This window comes from Protopterus annectens, chromosome 5.part0 (assembly GCF_019279795.1).
Source record: "Protopterus annectens isolate FY-2018-M chromosome 5.part0, PAN1.0, whole genome shotgun sequence".
NCBI classification, from domain to species: Eukaryota; Metazoa; Chordata; order Ceratodontiformes; family Protopteridae; genus Protopterus; species Protopterus annectens.
The window spans coordinates 1,862,190,705-1,862,207,956 of record NC_056735.1 but is presented as its reverse complement, the minus strand read 5'-3'; the positions used below and the strand labels follow the sequence as shown (position 1 = coordinate 1,862,207,956).

The window sequence follows — 17,252 nt, the reverse complement described above, 5'->3', positions numbered from 1 at the left end:
AGGGCAAGTGTTTTTCTAGTAGAGTAGTTAAGAAGTGTTTATTTGTAAAGGGTACCAAGTTTTTTTTGTTGATGTTGTGGATCTGTTGGTCGAATGTTAAGTTATCATTTACAGTAACGCCAAGTAGCTTGATATGGGGGACTACCTCTATGGCAGTTTTGTTAGAAGAGTAGATGATAAATTTTGATTTATTAAGAGTGGTGTTTTTTTAGGGGGGGTGTAAAGATCAGGAGTTTGGTTTTATTGGGGTTAAGGGCAAGGTGGTTATTGGTCGTCCAGATTTCAGTAGTAGAGAAAGCATTTTGGGTCATGGTCAGAAGTTCTGTTTCTGAGGTGCCAGAGCAGATAATAGTAGAATCATCTGCATGTTGTATAATAGATCCATGAGTGATGAGTGAAAGTCGTTAATGAAAATACTGAAAAGAGGAGGTCCCAAGATTGATCCTTGGGGGAACTCCTGTGAAAGTAGTGAGAAAAGGTGAGGGGGAGAATAGCCATTTGGTAGATTGTCTGTTTGTAAGATAGTTGGTAAACCAGTCAAGAACAGGAGTAGACATGCCTAGTTGTGAGAGCTTAGTAAGGAGGAGAGGATGGGAGATTGTGTCAAAGGCCTTGGAGAGATCAAGGAAAAGTGCAGAGACAAGTCTACTATCATTGTGATTGTGGTTAAGTGTTCAAGAAGGATAGGAGAGTAGTTGTAGTGCTGTGTCCAGGTCGAAAATCATGCTGACTGATGAAAAGGAGTTGGTTTTGGAGTAGATAATTCATAAGTTGAGTTTGACTACATTTTTCTATTATTTTAGAGATGGGGATAGTATGGCAGTATGGCATAAATTAGACACTTCTGTATTGTTGCCGCCTTTATGTAAGAGAATGATGTAGGCTTTTTTCCAGATGGAGGGTATGTAGGATTCTTGGATAGATCTGTTTATGAGAATACTGATGGGGTAGCTGATAGATCTGGCTGACATTTGTAGGTAGAGTTTTAGCAGTAGCTTAGTTATAGTGGAAGTAGGAATAGGAGAGAGAGTAAAAGGCTGGAGAGAAGAGTTTGTTGAGTAATGAGTTTATTGGGTTATTATGACTAGTTTGAGGAGAGATGGCAGCAAGTTTGGATATAGTCTCTATAATGTAGGAATTGGAAAGTGAATCAATTTCAGCAGGGTTTTTGTCAGGATTTGGGCAAGGGTTACTTTTGGTGCCAAGGTTTAGTAGAGTAGAGACAGTTCCAAAATCTTTTTTGGGTTATGGTTAGTGATTTTGGAGATGGAAGTAGTATTGTTTTTTTTTTTTATCTTTAATGACTAGACATTTTACTTGGTTGCGGAGCTGTTTGAAAAAGCTGGAGTAATATGTTTTTTGCTTTTCTGCCATTTTTTCCATGTTCTGTTTCTGATAGTCATAAGTTGTTTGCTTTCTGTAGAAAGCCACATTGCATGATTTGTTTTTATTCTCTTGTTTCTAAGGGAGGCCATTCTGAGTATATTTAGGAATGTTAAATTGAAAAATTCAACAGCTTCATCAAGGGGTAAAGATTTTAGAATGCTCCAGTTAATTTCACTCTGTTTCATTGAAGTTTGTTGGGACGAAGTTGGCTAGCTTTCTGGTGGGTTTTATTGGTGATGGTGTAAAGTTGTCGAGGCATTGCGTGCTATGTAAGCAGGCTAATGGTCACTAATATTGCAGGGGAGAGTTCCTACTGAGAAAATTTTGTTGGGGTCTAAAACTAAAATCCAGTCAAGAATGGAACCGCTGTTATTTTTAGGTTGGGTTGTGCTAGTAATATGCTGAGTGAAGTTAGAGATTGATGGATTCATTGGGAGAAGGAGTTGTATGATCTAGCCAGTTTAACATCACCTAGAATTATTGTTTCATTCTAGATAACTGTTTGAGATCCAGGCTAAGATTTCTTCTGATATAGGAATATTATTACCACGTGGGGTGAATATGACTACCAAGCAGAGACTTTTGAATTCATTCATTTTTAGATGTGCTATGATGAGTCCAGCTGCAGAGAATTGTGGAATAGAGTTAGGGTCAGGGTGGTGATAAAGGAATTGGGGTAGGGGATGATGATGATGATAAAGGAGTTAGGGTAGAGAAGTGCAACTCCTCCCCCTTTCTTGTGCAGTCTGTCTGATCTTAGGCAGGAGAAACCTGGAGGGAGAAATTTGGTGCCTTTTATATATGGCTTTAGCCATGTCTTATTTGCAGCAATTATGTCAGGTCTAGAATGGGATATCCAAGCATGGAATTCTGGGATTTTGTTTCTAATACTTTATGTTTAATGGTGGCAAGTTTTAGGATTTGTGAGGTTTGGGGGGAGGAGGCAGATGGAGTAGGTCTGGGGTTGGGGTGGATGTCCCCACATTGGGGTAGGGTGGTGGTACTATCTGAATGTTGTGTTGATAGCAGTTTAGTTGTACTGTGTTGAGGAGAGTTGTAAGTAGGGTGTTTTGTGTCAGTGAAAGGATTGTAGTTTTGAGGAGTCGTAATGTATTAGTGGAGTAGAGACTAGAAGATATGTGGAGTAAGATTTGTGATTGGACAGAAGTGATAGAGGCGGTTGTAAAATGTGTGCGAGTGGGATGAAGTGGTGTGAATGTGTGCGAGTGGGATGAAGTGGTGTGAGGTGAAAGGCAGAGAGAGACAGAGGAAGGAGTAATGTAGTCATAGTTACTAGTGACATTATAGACATAAGTTGAATGCAGAGGTACCAGAGGAGGCTGTGAAGAGGGGGAGAGATTGCTATTGTAGAAAGTAGGACTAATTTAGTAAAGGATGATTGTAGCAGAGTTGGTTGGGGTGTCAGTTAATTGGATATATTGAAATGGGTGGGTTGGGTTTTACTGATTGGATAACAGCAAAAGAAAGAGAACCAAGGAGAAAAAGTACTGTCACTTCTTTATTACGATTCCTCACACCAAATAAAACGTTATGAACACCTTCAGTACAATTGCGTTTTCGTCCCAACAAGCATGGACTTCATCAGATAAAAACCATTTCATTTCCTTTGTCTTTTATACAACCTCTTAAACTAAAACCAATAAAAACCTTTAATTTCTAATTAAATAAGCAAATCAAATTCCACCAAGTTCATTAATTATTAATGATAACACAATTCATTTTACAATTTTCGTTTAAAATCAACAACTTATTAAATCATTCATTCATTATGATATCTTATAATTGTATATATTTATTTAAAAAATGTTATAAAAATATGTAATATATATACTTTAAAAAATTCATTTCGTTTCACAGTGATGCATTCAAAACAGTGAAATAAAAGTATCCCAAAATTTCATAACAACATTGCCACCTTCTGTTTTTGTTTAATATTACACTTGTTGTATTTTTCCTTTTACATTCTAGCTGCTCTTAATTTTAGTAGGGGTAAAATGGATATATATTCGTTCAGACCGGGGGCTTTGTTTGCTTCTAAAGTTAACTGCCACCATAATTCCTTGTAACCTACTGTTTCCTCCCAGGGGCCTCCTCTAATATCACATTTAACTTGATCCAGGACAAAAAACAAAATTTATATCCCTCACAAATCTTGGAGTGTCTAAACAATGCATTAGTCTCTTTCCCCTTTTTTATGTCATAAATGTGTTCATATATTCTTTTCTTGAGAGTTCTCTCTGTCTTGCCCACATAAAAGGAAAGACATCTTTCACAAATAGCAAAATATACCAGACCTCTGGAGTCACAATTAAAGTATCCCTTACTAGTTAACCAACGTCCCCTGCTCTCCAAATAAATTTTTTCTTTATTCATTATAAATTCACATTGTCTGCATTTCCCACACCTAAATGTCCCTGTTTTTTTCTCTACTGTCCCTTTCTCGACGTGTTCCAGGTGACTACTCTGATAATGTAGTAGGCTGTTACTATATGTAGGCTTCCCATACAAATCACTAACAAAGGAAGCGTTGATCAAATCCTTTCTTATAGTAACTTCCAAAAAGTGAATTTCGTCTACACTGTACTTTGATGTAAATCTTAAAAACTGCGTTGTACTGTTGATATAGGTCAAAAAGACACTTCCGCTGGATCACCATTCCAAACAATAAATCATCAGTATAATGTACATTTAGAGCCCATTGACTAGAAAAAGAATGCAAGAGAAATTTCTTCTCCCACATATACATAAAAATGCTTTGCAAAAATGGGGGCACATGAGGCCCCCATAGCCACCCCACTCTTCTGTACAAAAAGCTGTCCATCAAAGTAAACAAAATAAAACTTTAAAATAATTTCCATGAGTGTTACCAAAACAGAAACCTTGAACTAATAAACAAAAAATAACCGTAGAGCAAAACAATGAAGGGGATTCAATCGTTCCAAATGTACATACAAAGTCCCATAAGCCAGTCCAGAGAACAAAAAGTCCAATTTCTTCAAAAAGTAAAAGCCAAATTTATTATGGTATGACAAGGTTAGCGCTTTCGCAAAAATTGCTTCTTCAGACCTTATTACAGATTAATCTCTAAAACAAGTAGTTTAAATATACAAAAAAGCGCCAAAACAGCAAACACTCCTTAAAGGGGTACAAACATATACTAAAATCAATAATAAAATTCAACATTAAAAACTGCATGTAATCTATGTGAAAACATCTGAACACACACATAAAGAGACTGAGTAAAAAATATGTAAAGGGCATGTACTAAAGAAACTCATTTATAGTGTCGCAACCTTCTGCACTTCAGTAATGGGCGTACGGGGACTTTACCATTAAGTCCCGGTGACACATCAGCTCTAAATTTAATTATCCAGCTGATCTCTCGAACTTCTGTATAGTTCTCAATGTCTCCCCTCCTGTGAGTTCTAGATATCTGTTCTAAAATCCTAAATCTAAAACAATGATGTGGACCACCCTCTTGAGTATGTTTGGCAAGTGCATTGTAAAGGTGACCCTTCCTAGTATGGTAGACATGTTCACGAATCCTATCTCTAAGTACCCGATTCGTTATGCCTACGTAGTAGGCCGAACATGCTGCACAAGATGCTAAGTATACCACATCCTTGGACATGCAGCTGCCCCTTGCACGGATGTGATATACACCAGATCCATAGGGATAAGTGAAAGTGGGATCAGTGAGAATGTAGGAACAAAAATTGCACCTATGGCAGGGGACCATATAGGGTCCCTGTGTTGACAAACGAAGGGAGTGTGCTCTAGGATAACATAACAAATTCTTAAGATTCTTTTTATTGCGGTACACAAATCTAGGTCTATCTCCAGTGATTTCCTTAATAGTAGAATCTACTGACAATACATGCCAATGCTTGATGACGACATCTTTAATAGTGCCAATGTCTCTAGTATAATAAATGGGAAATGTGACATGGTCATTTTGTGATGGAGAAATATCCTGGGTATGCTGTTCATTCATACCAGCTGTGTAAACCCTGGAAGCCCCTTCAGAAAAGTAGGGCATAGCTTTACTATCCCTGAGGCTGATGATACCATCCATCCCCTTATTAAGATCTAGAGCTCTATAGCCACGCTCTACGAGTCTCTTTCCTAAGTCTTCAAGTCCTGTTCTAAAATTAGAGTCACATGGTATGTACCTAGATGTACGCATGGATTGTCCACGGACGATGTTACTGTAGACAAAGCCAGGGTGCATGCTGGAATGGTGTAACAAAGTATTCCGATAACAAGATTTGCGGTATAAACCTGTGTTGACAATCCCTCCAGGTAATTTGTCAACAAAGACGTCCAAAAAAGGGATGCTGGTACATGACCAGTCCATTGTAAAACTCAAAAACCCCAAGGAGGTGTTAAGTCCCCGTACGCCCATTATTGAAGTGCAGAAGGTTGCGACACTATAAATGAGTTTCTTTAGTACATGCCCTTTACATATTTTTTACTCAGTCTCTTTATGTGTGTGTTCAGATGTTTTCACATAGATTACACGCAGTTTTTAATGTTGAATTTTATTATTGATTTTAGTATATGTTTGTACCCCTTTAAGGAGTGTTTGCTGTTTTGGCGCTTTTTTGTATATTTAAACTACTTGTTTTAGAGATTAATCTGTAATAAGGTCTGAAGAAGCAATTTTTGCGAAAGCGCTAACCTTGTCATACCATAATAAATTTGGCTTTTACTTTTTGAAGAAATTGGACTTTTTGTTCTCTGGACTGGCTTATGGGACTTTGTATGTACATTTGGAACAATTGAATCCCCTTCATTGTTTTGCTCTACGGTTATTTTTTGTTTATTAGTTCATCGTTTTGCTGTTTACCGCAGAGCATTCACTCCATTAGGTCTTTTCATCATTTGGAAAACAGAAACCTTGTTGTTATCAAATTGCAGTCAAAAATTCTTCAAACAATTCCAAACCCAATTTTTCATGGACAAAATACTGTCTTGAGTAGGGTTGGTGTACATCCTAGGGTTGTTTACAGGAGAGGGGCTACCATTAAAAATTTACTGGAGAGGGAATTTTGTCCCATTCCTGGTACTGGTGGGTTAGGCACCAGGAAGTGTGGGTTTTGTTCACAATGTTCTTACATTTTGTACACAGACAAGATTACTATCAATCACACAGTTATCAAGTCCAAGGGTAGATTTTCTTGTAGCACTGTGGGAGTTATTTATGCAGCTTTGTGTATTAATTTTAAGGGGTTTTATATTTGTAAAACCAAAAGGCATTTTAAAGATAGGGTATATGAACATCTCAAGGCTATAAGAACCCAGAACAACACTAGTGCTTTATTCAAACACATTAACAAAAACCCAGGACATGATTTTAGATTTTGTGTTATTGAAAAAGTCCCACAGAATCCTAGGGGTGGACCATAGGAAGATTATCTTGACTTTAGAGAATTGTTTTGGCAGATTAAATTAGACACTACTGCCATCCCTGGCTTGAACGATGCAATCAATTTAACTAGCCTGCTTAAATTGCGAGCCTATGAAATTTAAAGTTGTTCAAACTTTTAATATAGTTTTTTTTTATTTTTTACTACTTTTTGTCAATTTTATACCAAGTTATTTTTAGTGTGTAGAGTGGTTTGTGTTTGCATATTATGCTGTCTTTTTATGGCTATGGTATTTTTCACCGCACTTGGCACTTTAAGCATATAGAACTATTTACCTGATTGTTTAATTGAATCAGGTGATGCCTTTCTGCTATAATTTAAACATGTTTTTTTTTAATTTAGTTCTGAAGAAGTCAGCTTGTGGTTGCTGATGAAAGCACTTAACTGTTGTGGTTTCCCGAATAAAAGTTTTGAGTACAGGACTGTCAGCGTTTTTTTTTTATTTTTGACAAGTTTCTTAAAAACTGTATAGACCACATCCGGATCCCGAGACTTGAGTGAAGGTGTGGAGACACCCATTTTCATAAAGGCAGATATGGGGGCCAAATCAAAGAAACAAGAACAAAATACAGGGACATGATTCAGGCAAGCTTCAAGGAGAGCATCTGGTATGCACTGAATGTAGCACCAGAAGCTTTGTAAGCAGGGTATAAAACACGTCCGGATGAATAACCTTGAAGATTGGCAGGGTATCTGGGTCTATATTATAACATCAAAGCTTTTAACAGGGAAAAAAATTGCTTGGCCGTTCTGGGGAGTTTGCCTGTAGAGCAATCTCGGATTTGGTATATTTAGTTAGGGGAGATGTGCAGCCCCCCACTTGATTCAGGATTGAAATTTTTTCTTTTGCTTTGTGGCCAAGCGATTCCTTTCCCTGTGCGGAAGTGGCCATTCACGGCTTTGAGCTTTCACTATTTTCTTGCCGAGCTTTAGGTATTCGATTACCTGAATCATCGATGTTACAATATAGATCTGGGTATCGGAGACTTCCTTACCACAAGAAATATAGAAAAGTCTAAAATGTTAGCATATTTCAAGAGAAGGTAGGTATTAAACAAGGAGTCCATATAAGAAGATTAGAGAGTTATCCCTTAGATTAGTTTATGAACTTTTAAGAGGGTGATTGACACATGGAGCATCTTTCTTGAGAGCGCTGTATGATCTGATACAGTGGAAAGATCAAGAAGAGACTAGCACAGGAAGAACAAAATAAACTTCTGTGAAGTAGAAGAGAAAGTAGCTGTTCATTAACCATGGTAAGTGAAGAAAAGGAAATTGGCATGCTAGTAAGGCTATAGTCAGAGCCTGTTACCTCTGTTTCTGCACACTGTAGTACGTAGGCACTGTATGACAAGCAGGGCCACCCACATTCTTACATTGTAGTTAAATTATGTTGGTAGGGGCATCTCTGTCCATCACTTCTAGAAAATATTAATCCCATTTATAACATCTGCTGACTGATATGCCCTAAATGAAAACACGTGCTTTCTATGCAAGTTATTAAACTGTCCTTTTTTATGCATCATATTAAGAGCGCAGCTATAACAGAAAATCTTTACAATAATACTGTTGTCATGTATAGTCTGAGATCCAAGTTGGAGAAAGTTTTAAATTCTAAAGTTTTAACAATACCACAATAAATGTTTTGTCTACTAATTCAGGGCAATTAGTTACCTTGCTGTCATTTGAAATTTCCCCATATTGCAGACATTTCATAGACCACATACAGATTGAAACAGCTTAAACTGTGTCATTGTTCCCAAGTAGATTTTATCTGTGGTCATCTTGTTCAGGATTACAGAACTACTCAGCTGTAAGGGAATCTGTGGGATAAAAATGAATGTGAAGCTGTGAACTGTGTGTGGTCTGAAAACATGGGGAAAATTAGTAGTTTACCACTTGAGATTGTAATACTAATACTTCTGACAATATGCTTGAAAATGAGTTGTGTATTTTTTCACATTAAGATAGTTTCTGGGGAATTTTAGTGATTGTAATCACATACTGCAACATTTTACAGGTGGAAAATGTCCATATAAAATGTAGACCATATATCATTGTAAACTGTGCTAGAAGGTATTAGAAGAATTGTATAAGTTTCTGTATGTCACTGAAGTACGGTGTACTTGACAGCATTGTCTTCTTTATGCACAGGTATTATTATCAACGTGGTATTCTTTCCAAAGTAGAAGGGCAGCGTTTGGTCTATCAGTTTAAGGAAATGCCAAACAATCTTATCGTCATTGATGAAAGGGATCCAAGCTCCAGTGTAGAATCCCAGGAGTGTATATCTGAAAAGAGGACCTCCATGTCACCCACATGTCTGCCCAGTGTTCCCAGTAGGTGTCAAACTGACCAGTCTGTTGGAACACTGCACAGTATTGCCGGCAGTAGAGGAATTTCAGTTGTGGAGCACTCAGTCATCCGGACAAAACCTGCGGAGAACACAAGGGAATCTAAGCTAGGACGTACTACTGAAATGGCACAGCACACAACAGTATTACTAGAAGAGGAAGCGAGAACTGAACAGGTGGTACCAACTCATCTTTATAGAAGTATTCATATAATGCAGCCAGCAACAGAAGAAACTTCAGATGGACAGGCAGTAGTAACCAGCACAGTGCAGGGGTCAGCTGTGACAGCATTAACCTCACCAGCTCAAGGTATTGGGTAAGTATATCACCCTGTAGATATTGTTAGATAAAACTGTGTTAGTATTTACAAATGTAAGCTTTTTGATGCTATTGAAAATGGCTGTAAATTTTCCATAAGGAAGTGCAAAAAATTAATGTAGGGCCACATTGACAGGTATCACTCTTAGATGAAAGAGGAGTTTTCCTTTCCAGATTAAGCTTGCCATGATTTAGAGATGAGTGCTAGCCAAATAGCACAATAGTAATCTCTCTGCTGTGCCATTAGCAAGCTTGAGAGAAGGATGGTGGTTGAGCAGTGCCTCACCTCCAGCTGTGTTTTTCCTTAACTCTTTGTGTGAAGCTGGCACAGATTGGAGGCCAGTAATGATGCCAGAACCATCAACAATATAGATTTATAACAAGGTGGCATGGAACTCCACAAGAGAAGAAAATACACTCTATAATGAGAGTTTCTTCAATTAGGATGTTATTACTGAGAAAGGAGAAGGGGAAACAGACAATTTAAGTTCTTTCATGATGCCATGACTGCAGAAAAGAGGGGGATACTTTCTAAGAGTTTAAAACTGCTGCCCATAGTAGAAAACTGAATTCTAGGATTGATAAATGATATAATTGAGAAAGGTAGCAGATCTTTGCAGCAGGCATCTTACACATGTAGCACATAGTATAGCACTCCTGGAGGTGCTTCCTCCCCTTGGCATAGGTGAGGCTATTGTCCCTTACATTATGATGCTTAACAAGATATTAACATAATAGTGTAAATTTCTGGTGTTGAACTCAGGACTTTGGCTTTGTCTGGGAATCCAGTTGGAGGAATACAGGTTTCAGCTGCTGAGATGGTCAGAATTTCACCAGGAAGAGAAACCGGATCTTGGATAACATGTTTGTGATTTATTAGCATATGGTAAAATTAGCTAAGTTGCAGACATAGAAAAAGAGGACAAAGGAAAGACTAGCATTCTTTCATCTAAAACCGAGTAGTTAGTTAGATACTGTAATTAGTACTGAACAAGAAAAGTAGTTTGGTGATCAGGATTTGGACTGTTTGTATAACGTAACCTTTTTAGAGTTGTGGGTGTCTACTGTGGTTGAAGACTTCAGGGCGGAATCAGTGGCGATTTGCATTTCTTGGCTCGAGAGCTTTCTCTAAAAGGTAAAGCCTGAGCTGGCTGATGCAGTTGTTTAAGGTAACTGTAGTAAAGTGGTAGTAAATATGTCACTATTTGGGTGTTGTATTCAGCTGAACAACAAAACTCAAAGGCCGATTTGGTCCTGGAGAGGAATTTTCTTCACACAGGGATACTTTGTCTTAACTGTAGAGGTCAAATTCCCACTAAATAGAAAAGAAAATGCTTGGATAGAAGCTGGAGTAATTAAAATGTTTTTGATTAGGCATTAAAAGGGTTAGTTAGGCCCATTGGAGAGAATAAAAATTTGTGGAAACTGCAAATATCCAAAAAAATGGGAATTTAGGGTACTAATTCACACCTTTGCAAAATGTTCTAGTCAGAGTTGTGAAAGGCAGCTTGAGGCTATTTTCTATCATTTGAGCTACAGCTTGGCAGTGAGTGTCTAAAAAGGTTAACGAACCACTGTGCATTATGAAAAAGGAGGAGGGACTGTAGCAACCAGGGAAAATTTTTTAAGTGGTCATAAAGCCGGTCAGCCTGTATCTTGGTGTTACTGAAGATGAACCTCCTCTTACCAGACCAATGTTTTTTTATTGGATAAGCAGCCTGTTACTGCCTTCTGTCAAATCCAGTATTAATGATGGTTAAGAAAGGGCCATTTCATGGCCATCATGAATTCCTAAGAGTTAACATAGTTTAATTCATTCAGTGTTGATCACAAGACCTTATTTGGAAGTATAGATCAGTGTCGGTCAACAGACTAAACCATTTACAGGTCCTCTAAGGTTTGCACAGCTGTAGTTTACTACTTTTCATATGTCTATCCAGAGTAGAAACCAGTGTAAGTTCTGCTGCCTGCTGTACTTATCTCAAATTTATGTAACCATTTGTACTTGAGTTGTAATAAATTCACAGTTCTCTAGTGCATTGGGAGTAGTAAAACTTGCTTGAAGTGTAATGATGTTTGATAATGGAACAAATGAGATGCCCTATTCAGAAATCTTAGCATTTGACCAAGGGAGGGTACTGTTATGGACAATATTTTCTTTTACAGCTGGTGAACATTAAGTTTCTACTGAAGTAGACAAAATCTCTATCTGCGCAGTGCAGCATTATGTACTTTGAAGTTTCTTATGCAATTCATCTGATAATGAAAGTTGTCATCAAGAGGACCTTTATTTCCTTGATTCAGTTCTGGACTTAACAGACTAAACTTAACATGCAGATTTTACTCTTATTTTTTTCCTGTATTGTAGGACCTTTCTTTACAAAATTTGATATTGTTTATAAATACATTATTTCCGTAGTTCACTTTATACTAAATAGTATATACTTTACAACTTCATTCATAAGCTGTGGTTTGTATTGTATCTGTTTGAAAATGGAGATAAACTGTAGTATTTAAGAAATTTGAGTCTTGTAGGCACAAAGTTCTGCCCCAGTATCTCCATTTACTGTGCGTGGCCTGTCATTACTGTATATTTTTGACCCAGTTAGATATGCTGACCCACAACACAAAAATAACTTTGTTTTATTCACCATGTTACAAATCATGGTCCCGAATAGATTTTTTTCCTAGTTTTGAATGCTCTCTTACATAGTGTATTGGATTTAAATGGTGATCCTAGATTACTTTCGGTTCACTGTCTAAAATCCAACTACATCTGGATGTACATAAACACCCAACAAGAGTTAACAAGTGGACATCAAACCCTCACTTACTAGAAAATCATGATGTTAAGTTGGATATACTAATCCTCTTAATTGAATTGTATAATCATTCACAAGAAGATATAAAATTTGATATACAGTGGGCCTTTTTCAAAGTGCAGGTAAGAGAATACGTAGTCATTAAAGCTGCCTATGGAAAGAAGAAAAATAAACAATATGAAAATAACTTAAATAAGCTTAATACCCTACATTTTCAACAACTTCAGGACCCAAATAATGAAAGCGAACAGCAAATACGACCCCTAAAGCAAAATCTCCTACTATTTTATGCAAAACAACTCCCCTGACAATGAAAATAAAATACTGACTTCATGCTCAGAATGGGCCCAAACCACTTCCAACTTTTTGGCAGAAATACTTAAAATTCATTATTCTCCAAACCTTCTTAAAGAAATAGTTGTCAATAAAAAAATAAATAATTCAGATTCACATACCTTAGACATACTCTGCATTTTATTTTCTCACCTTTATAATGATTCAAAACACAATCTATGTAAGAAACCAAGTTGTTTTAGGCCAAATTACTTTTACAACTTTGAAACAGGAACATAAAGAATTAGCATCCGCAATCAAATTAAAAGGAAACCTAAAACTGTGTCAAAGCCGTAAAACTTTATAAAGCTCCTGGGCTTGATGGATACATCACAAAGTTTTATAAATGCTTCATAGATATTTTATTTAAAAAAAAACTGTACTCTGTACCTAGCTTATTATTTTTAAATGGTTTTATGATTCTGTATCTAAACCACTCTATGATCTTAATACCTTAACCAAATAAAGATTCTACAGATATACTTTAGAAGAGTTGCACTTTAAATATAGACATAAAAATTTTAATGTGAATATTTGCGACAGGCTTAGTGGTTTACCCACAATTATTTTACCTTACAAGTTGGGCTTTGTTAAAAACAGGGTCATCAGATCAAACCCTTATCCTGGCTACCCTCCAAAATCCTTGCTCTAGCAAAAAATAAATTCACTTGTATTATCACTAGATGCATCCAGGGCCTTTGACTGATTAAATATTCAGTTTCTCTTTTTGGTTATGGAAGTGTCTCTTCCCACTTTTTGAAATACATTGAAAAAGCATTTGTATCACAACCCAACAAAGCACTTAAACTGAATTCTCAACCTGTACACACACAACCGAGTGAGAGAAGGATGTTTGCTCAAACCATATTTATTTAACTTGCATATGTATAGAACCCCTTTTATTAATTTGACTGAAAACATCATACTGTTGCAGCCCAGTGTAGTTAGGCTGTACACCCCCCTTCACTGTGCTTATATATATATATATATATATATATATATATATATATATATATATATATATATATATAATTTGCGTCTTTTGGCTTTTCCCGGTTAGGGGTCGCCACAGTGGAACTCCGTCCCGCTAATGATTGGCAGTAGAGTTTTATGTGCTGGCGTGCCGGACCTAACGCACAACCTTCAACGAAGGAAGGCCCATTCACTCATGTCGTCACACAGAAGACGCTCTAACTGAGAATCGAATGGGCGTCTAACTGATAGGCAATAATGCTACCGCAGCACTATATATATATATATATATATATATATATATATATATATATATATATATATATATATAGTTTATCCTTATCTGCAAAAAATAATTGAAACAATGTCTTATATTTTTCAGACTATAAAAGGGTTCTAGATAAAGCATCCACAATTCATCTATATCCCTATCACAGTTGTATTGATGTTTTAAACTAGAGGGGTTAAAAATTAAATGCATCTACTTAGACATAAACTTCACTAATGAGCAATGCAGATGGGTACCAGAATTTATACAGAGTGATATTCAAAAATGGTCAAACATCAGATTTTAATTTCTCACAAAAGTAACCAGTATAAAGATGAATATTTTCCCCAAAATATTGTATATCAGGTCATCAACCCAAATTAGTCTTCCAAATTTATCAGCACCATCGAATCAACACTTAAAATTTATATGGTCCCCCAAATCGGTTAGAATTCAGTATAGTAAAATGACATCTTCCAAATCTCTTGGAGGTATGGGATTACCATATTTTCATGTTTGATTACTAGGGCAAATAGATTATGACCACTGTCCACCTAAAATTTTGCAAATAACAATTGGTTTCCCTCTTGGGCTGGAATCTGGCACAAATGCTTAAAGGCCTAGTCATGTAGCATTCTCTAATTCCTTTTTAAGTAATCAAATGGCAAAACATATGAAAATCCATATTTTTTCTGGATGTGATATATGCTTTTCAAAATTATATGGCATGGTTGAAATTAGAAGACTGTTACATGCTACTTCAACCAGTTAATACTAATCATGATGTTTAAATAACCAAATAACTGATTTAAGTAAATTTTCTTTAATAAAACTGAAATGAATGTGGAACTTCATAATGCGTGATACAAACTCTGCAGAATATGTTCAGCAGAAAAGGAATTTGCCTAAAGATTACCTGCCTTTACTAAATCATATTATTCATTGTATCAGTGCAAGATTCACATACAGCAGTACCAAATATTAACTTCTTGCAAGATTTGTTACATGCTTTAACCCAAAATAAAGCTCTATCAAGAACCTATAAACTAGAAATTAATAAGTTCAATCATACTTATTTTCTCAGTCTGAGCTACGTGTAAACTTTACTTGAGAGGACCTCAATAAAAAAATGTAAACAATAGCTAATTTGTGCTCAATTTATGATCTTAAATAATGAATACCTTGCACCTGTTAAAAATTTCTGTACTTCCTTAACTGCACTAGGAACTGTAACGATTGTAGGAAGGATAATCCACATATTCATAATTTCTAGTCTTGTAAATATTCTCAAAAAATATGGAGTACCTTAATAGCTAAAATCAAATCCAGTATCCCAGAATCAGAAGTATTCCATGGAACTAACACTCCTATATACTGGGATGGAGAAGGAAGATTCTGACGATAAGGACGACTGCAGTTAGGGATATAGGCAGTAGGCAAGAGGGTGCTGAAATTTATTGGAGAAAACTGGCAAAGGAACCAAGGTATTGGAAGCAAATAACTTCTTCTTCTTCTTCTTCTTTCGGCTTTTTCCCAGTTAGGGGTCGCCACAGCGGATCACCTTGTCCGCACATTGAATGGCAGTGGAGTTTTACGGTGTCGAGTTGCCAGCCCGGCGCCCAACCTTCCACAGAAGGCACACTCACACGCACACCTAGGGCCAATTTAGAGTGTCCAATCCACCTGCAGCATGTCTTTGGGATGTGGGAGGAAACCGGAGCACCCGGAGGAAACCCACGCGACCACAGGGAGGACATGCAGACTCCGCACAGAAGGCACCCCAGCCGAGGATCGAACCGGAGAACCTCTTGCTGTGAGGCAGCAATGCTAACCACTGCACCACCGTGGCCGCCCTATTGGAAGCAAATAACTAAAGAGGGAAAAAAGTAATAGAATGGGAAGAGGTCAAGAATTTATTTGAAGTGCAGATTAGGGATTGCCTTCCCTATTAAGGATTTATATAAGAGTATAGACAAAGAGAAAGAAATAGGGGGTCCCTGAATGAAAGACCAGCACTGGTAGAGTTTTTAGTGGAATCTAGAACAGAAGCTGCTATTAAAGGAATAATTAGTAGCACATATAAAATACTGCATGATAACTATAAGAATCAATCAAAGAAGGTTAGAAAGGATTGGGAAGAGAGATTGGATAACCAATTCACAAAGAAACAATGGGAGATTATATGCATGTGGGTTCTTCAAGATCATTCATCAAGGCTACAGATGGCATTGGGAGGAAATAATTCCTCATCCTCCAGACCAGAATCTTGTTTTCACCTGTCCATCACATGCTGTCTCAGGAAGGAGTTTTATTCAATGATGTTTTTGGTGCCAAAGAAAGAAAATGCTTGGTCGATCTTAAACCGGTTTAAATTTATGATCATATCCAAATTCAAAATGATGTTGCTTCACTACCTGTTACCTTCTCTTCCTCATTCAAGTTTCCCAGTAACATTAAATTAAAAAAATGTTTATCACATTCCTATTCATCCAGAGTTCAGGATTTCCTTAAGGTTCTGTGGCTGGATCATACGATCAGTTCTCTGCCTTACCCTTTGGACTATCCAGTGCACTAGGAGTGTCCACAAATTGTCTAGTTGCAGTTACAGCTCATTCTAGATGACAAGGTATCCATGTTTCCAAATCTAGACTGCTTGCTTATCTTTGACAAATTTTTTTCCAAGTGTCACAAATTTCTCTCTTGGATGAGAAATGTCTTACACGAGCTGGGATTCCAAGAGAAAATTCAAAACTCTTTCTTGACACCTCTTTACAGGATTGTGTTTCTGGGATGTCAGCTAGACACTACTATTCAAAAAGCTTTTCTTCACAGGAAAAGTACATCTATTTCTCACTTTCCACTCAGACTTTGGTAAGAATTTTGGGTCTAATGGCATGTATGATTCTTATGATACCCCTGGCTCTTTTTGGTCCCAGCACCCCTTGGTTTTCAGATCCCAGTACTGAGATTTGTCAGAAGGGAGATCACTTGGTGGAAACAACAGATATCCCTAAATCAGGGTTTCCCCTTTTCCTTCCCTGTTACAAAGCAGTCAATCACCACAGATGCCTGTGACTTACTTGTAGAATAGTTTCAGGAGGTGTAAAAGTACAAAATCTGTGGGACACCAAGGATAGATGGAAACACATGATTATAAAACATCTGGTTCCCATGACTTCTTCAAGTTGTTACAGATACTACAGTCATGTGGTACATCAACAAGCAAAGGGGACCAGGTTGTACCCCCTCTGCAGACTAGCTGTGGTAGCTTGTGATGTAGCTTCACAGCACAGTCTCACTCTAAGGGCATTGTGTATCCGTTCAGAGCAAAGTTGTGTTTGACAAGCTG

The 17,252-nt window shown here is 37.1% G+C and overlaps 1 protein-coding gene across 5 annotated transcripts in view; it reads left to right on the top strand.

The window, feature by feature from the left end:
- ELF1 (E74 like ETS transcription factor 1) overlaps positions 1–17,252 on the top strand; it is a 960,524-nt gene that overhangs the window by 902,607 nt on the left and 40,665 nt on the right. For all 5 annotated transcript variants that reach the window (XM_044071689.1, XM_044071693.1, XM_044071690.1 and 2 more), the window contains one exon: positions 8,991–9,506. In XM_044071689.1, the coding sequence (XP_043927624.1) occupies positions 8,991–9,506 (516 nt within the window). The remainder of the gene's footprint in view (positions 1–8,990; positions 9,507–17,252) is intronic.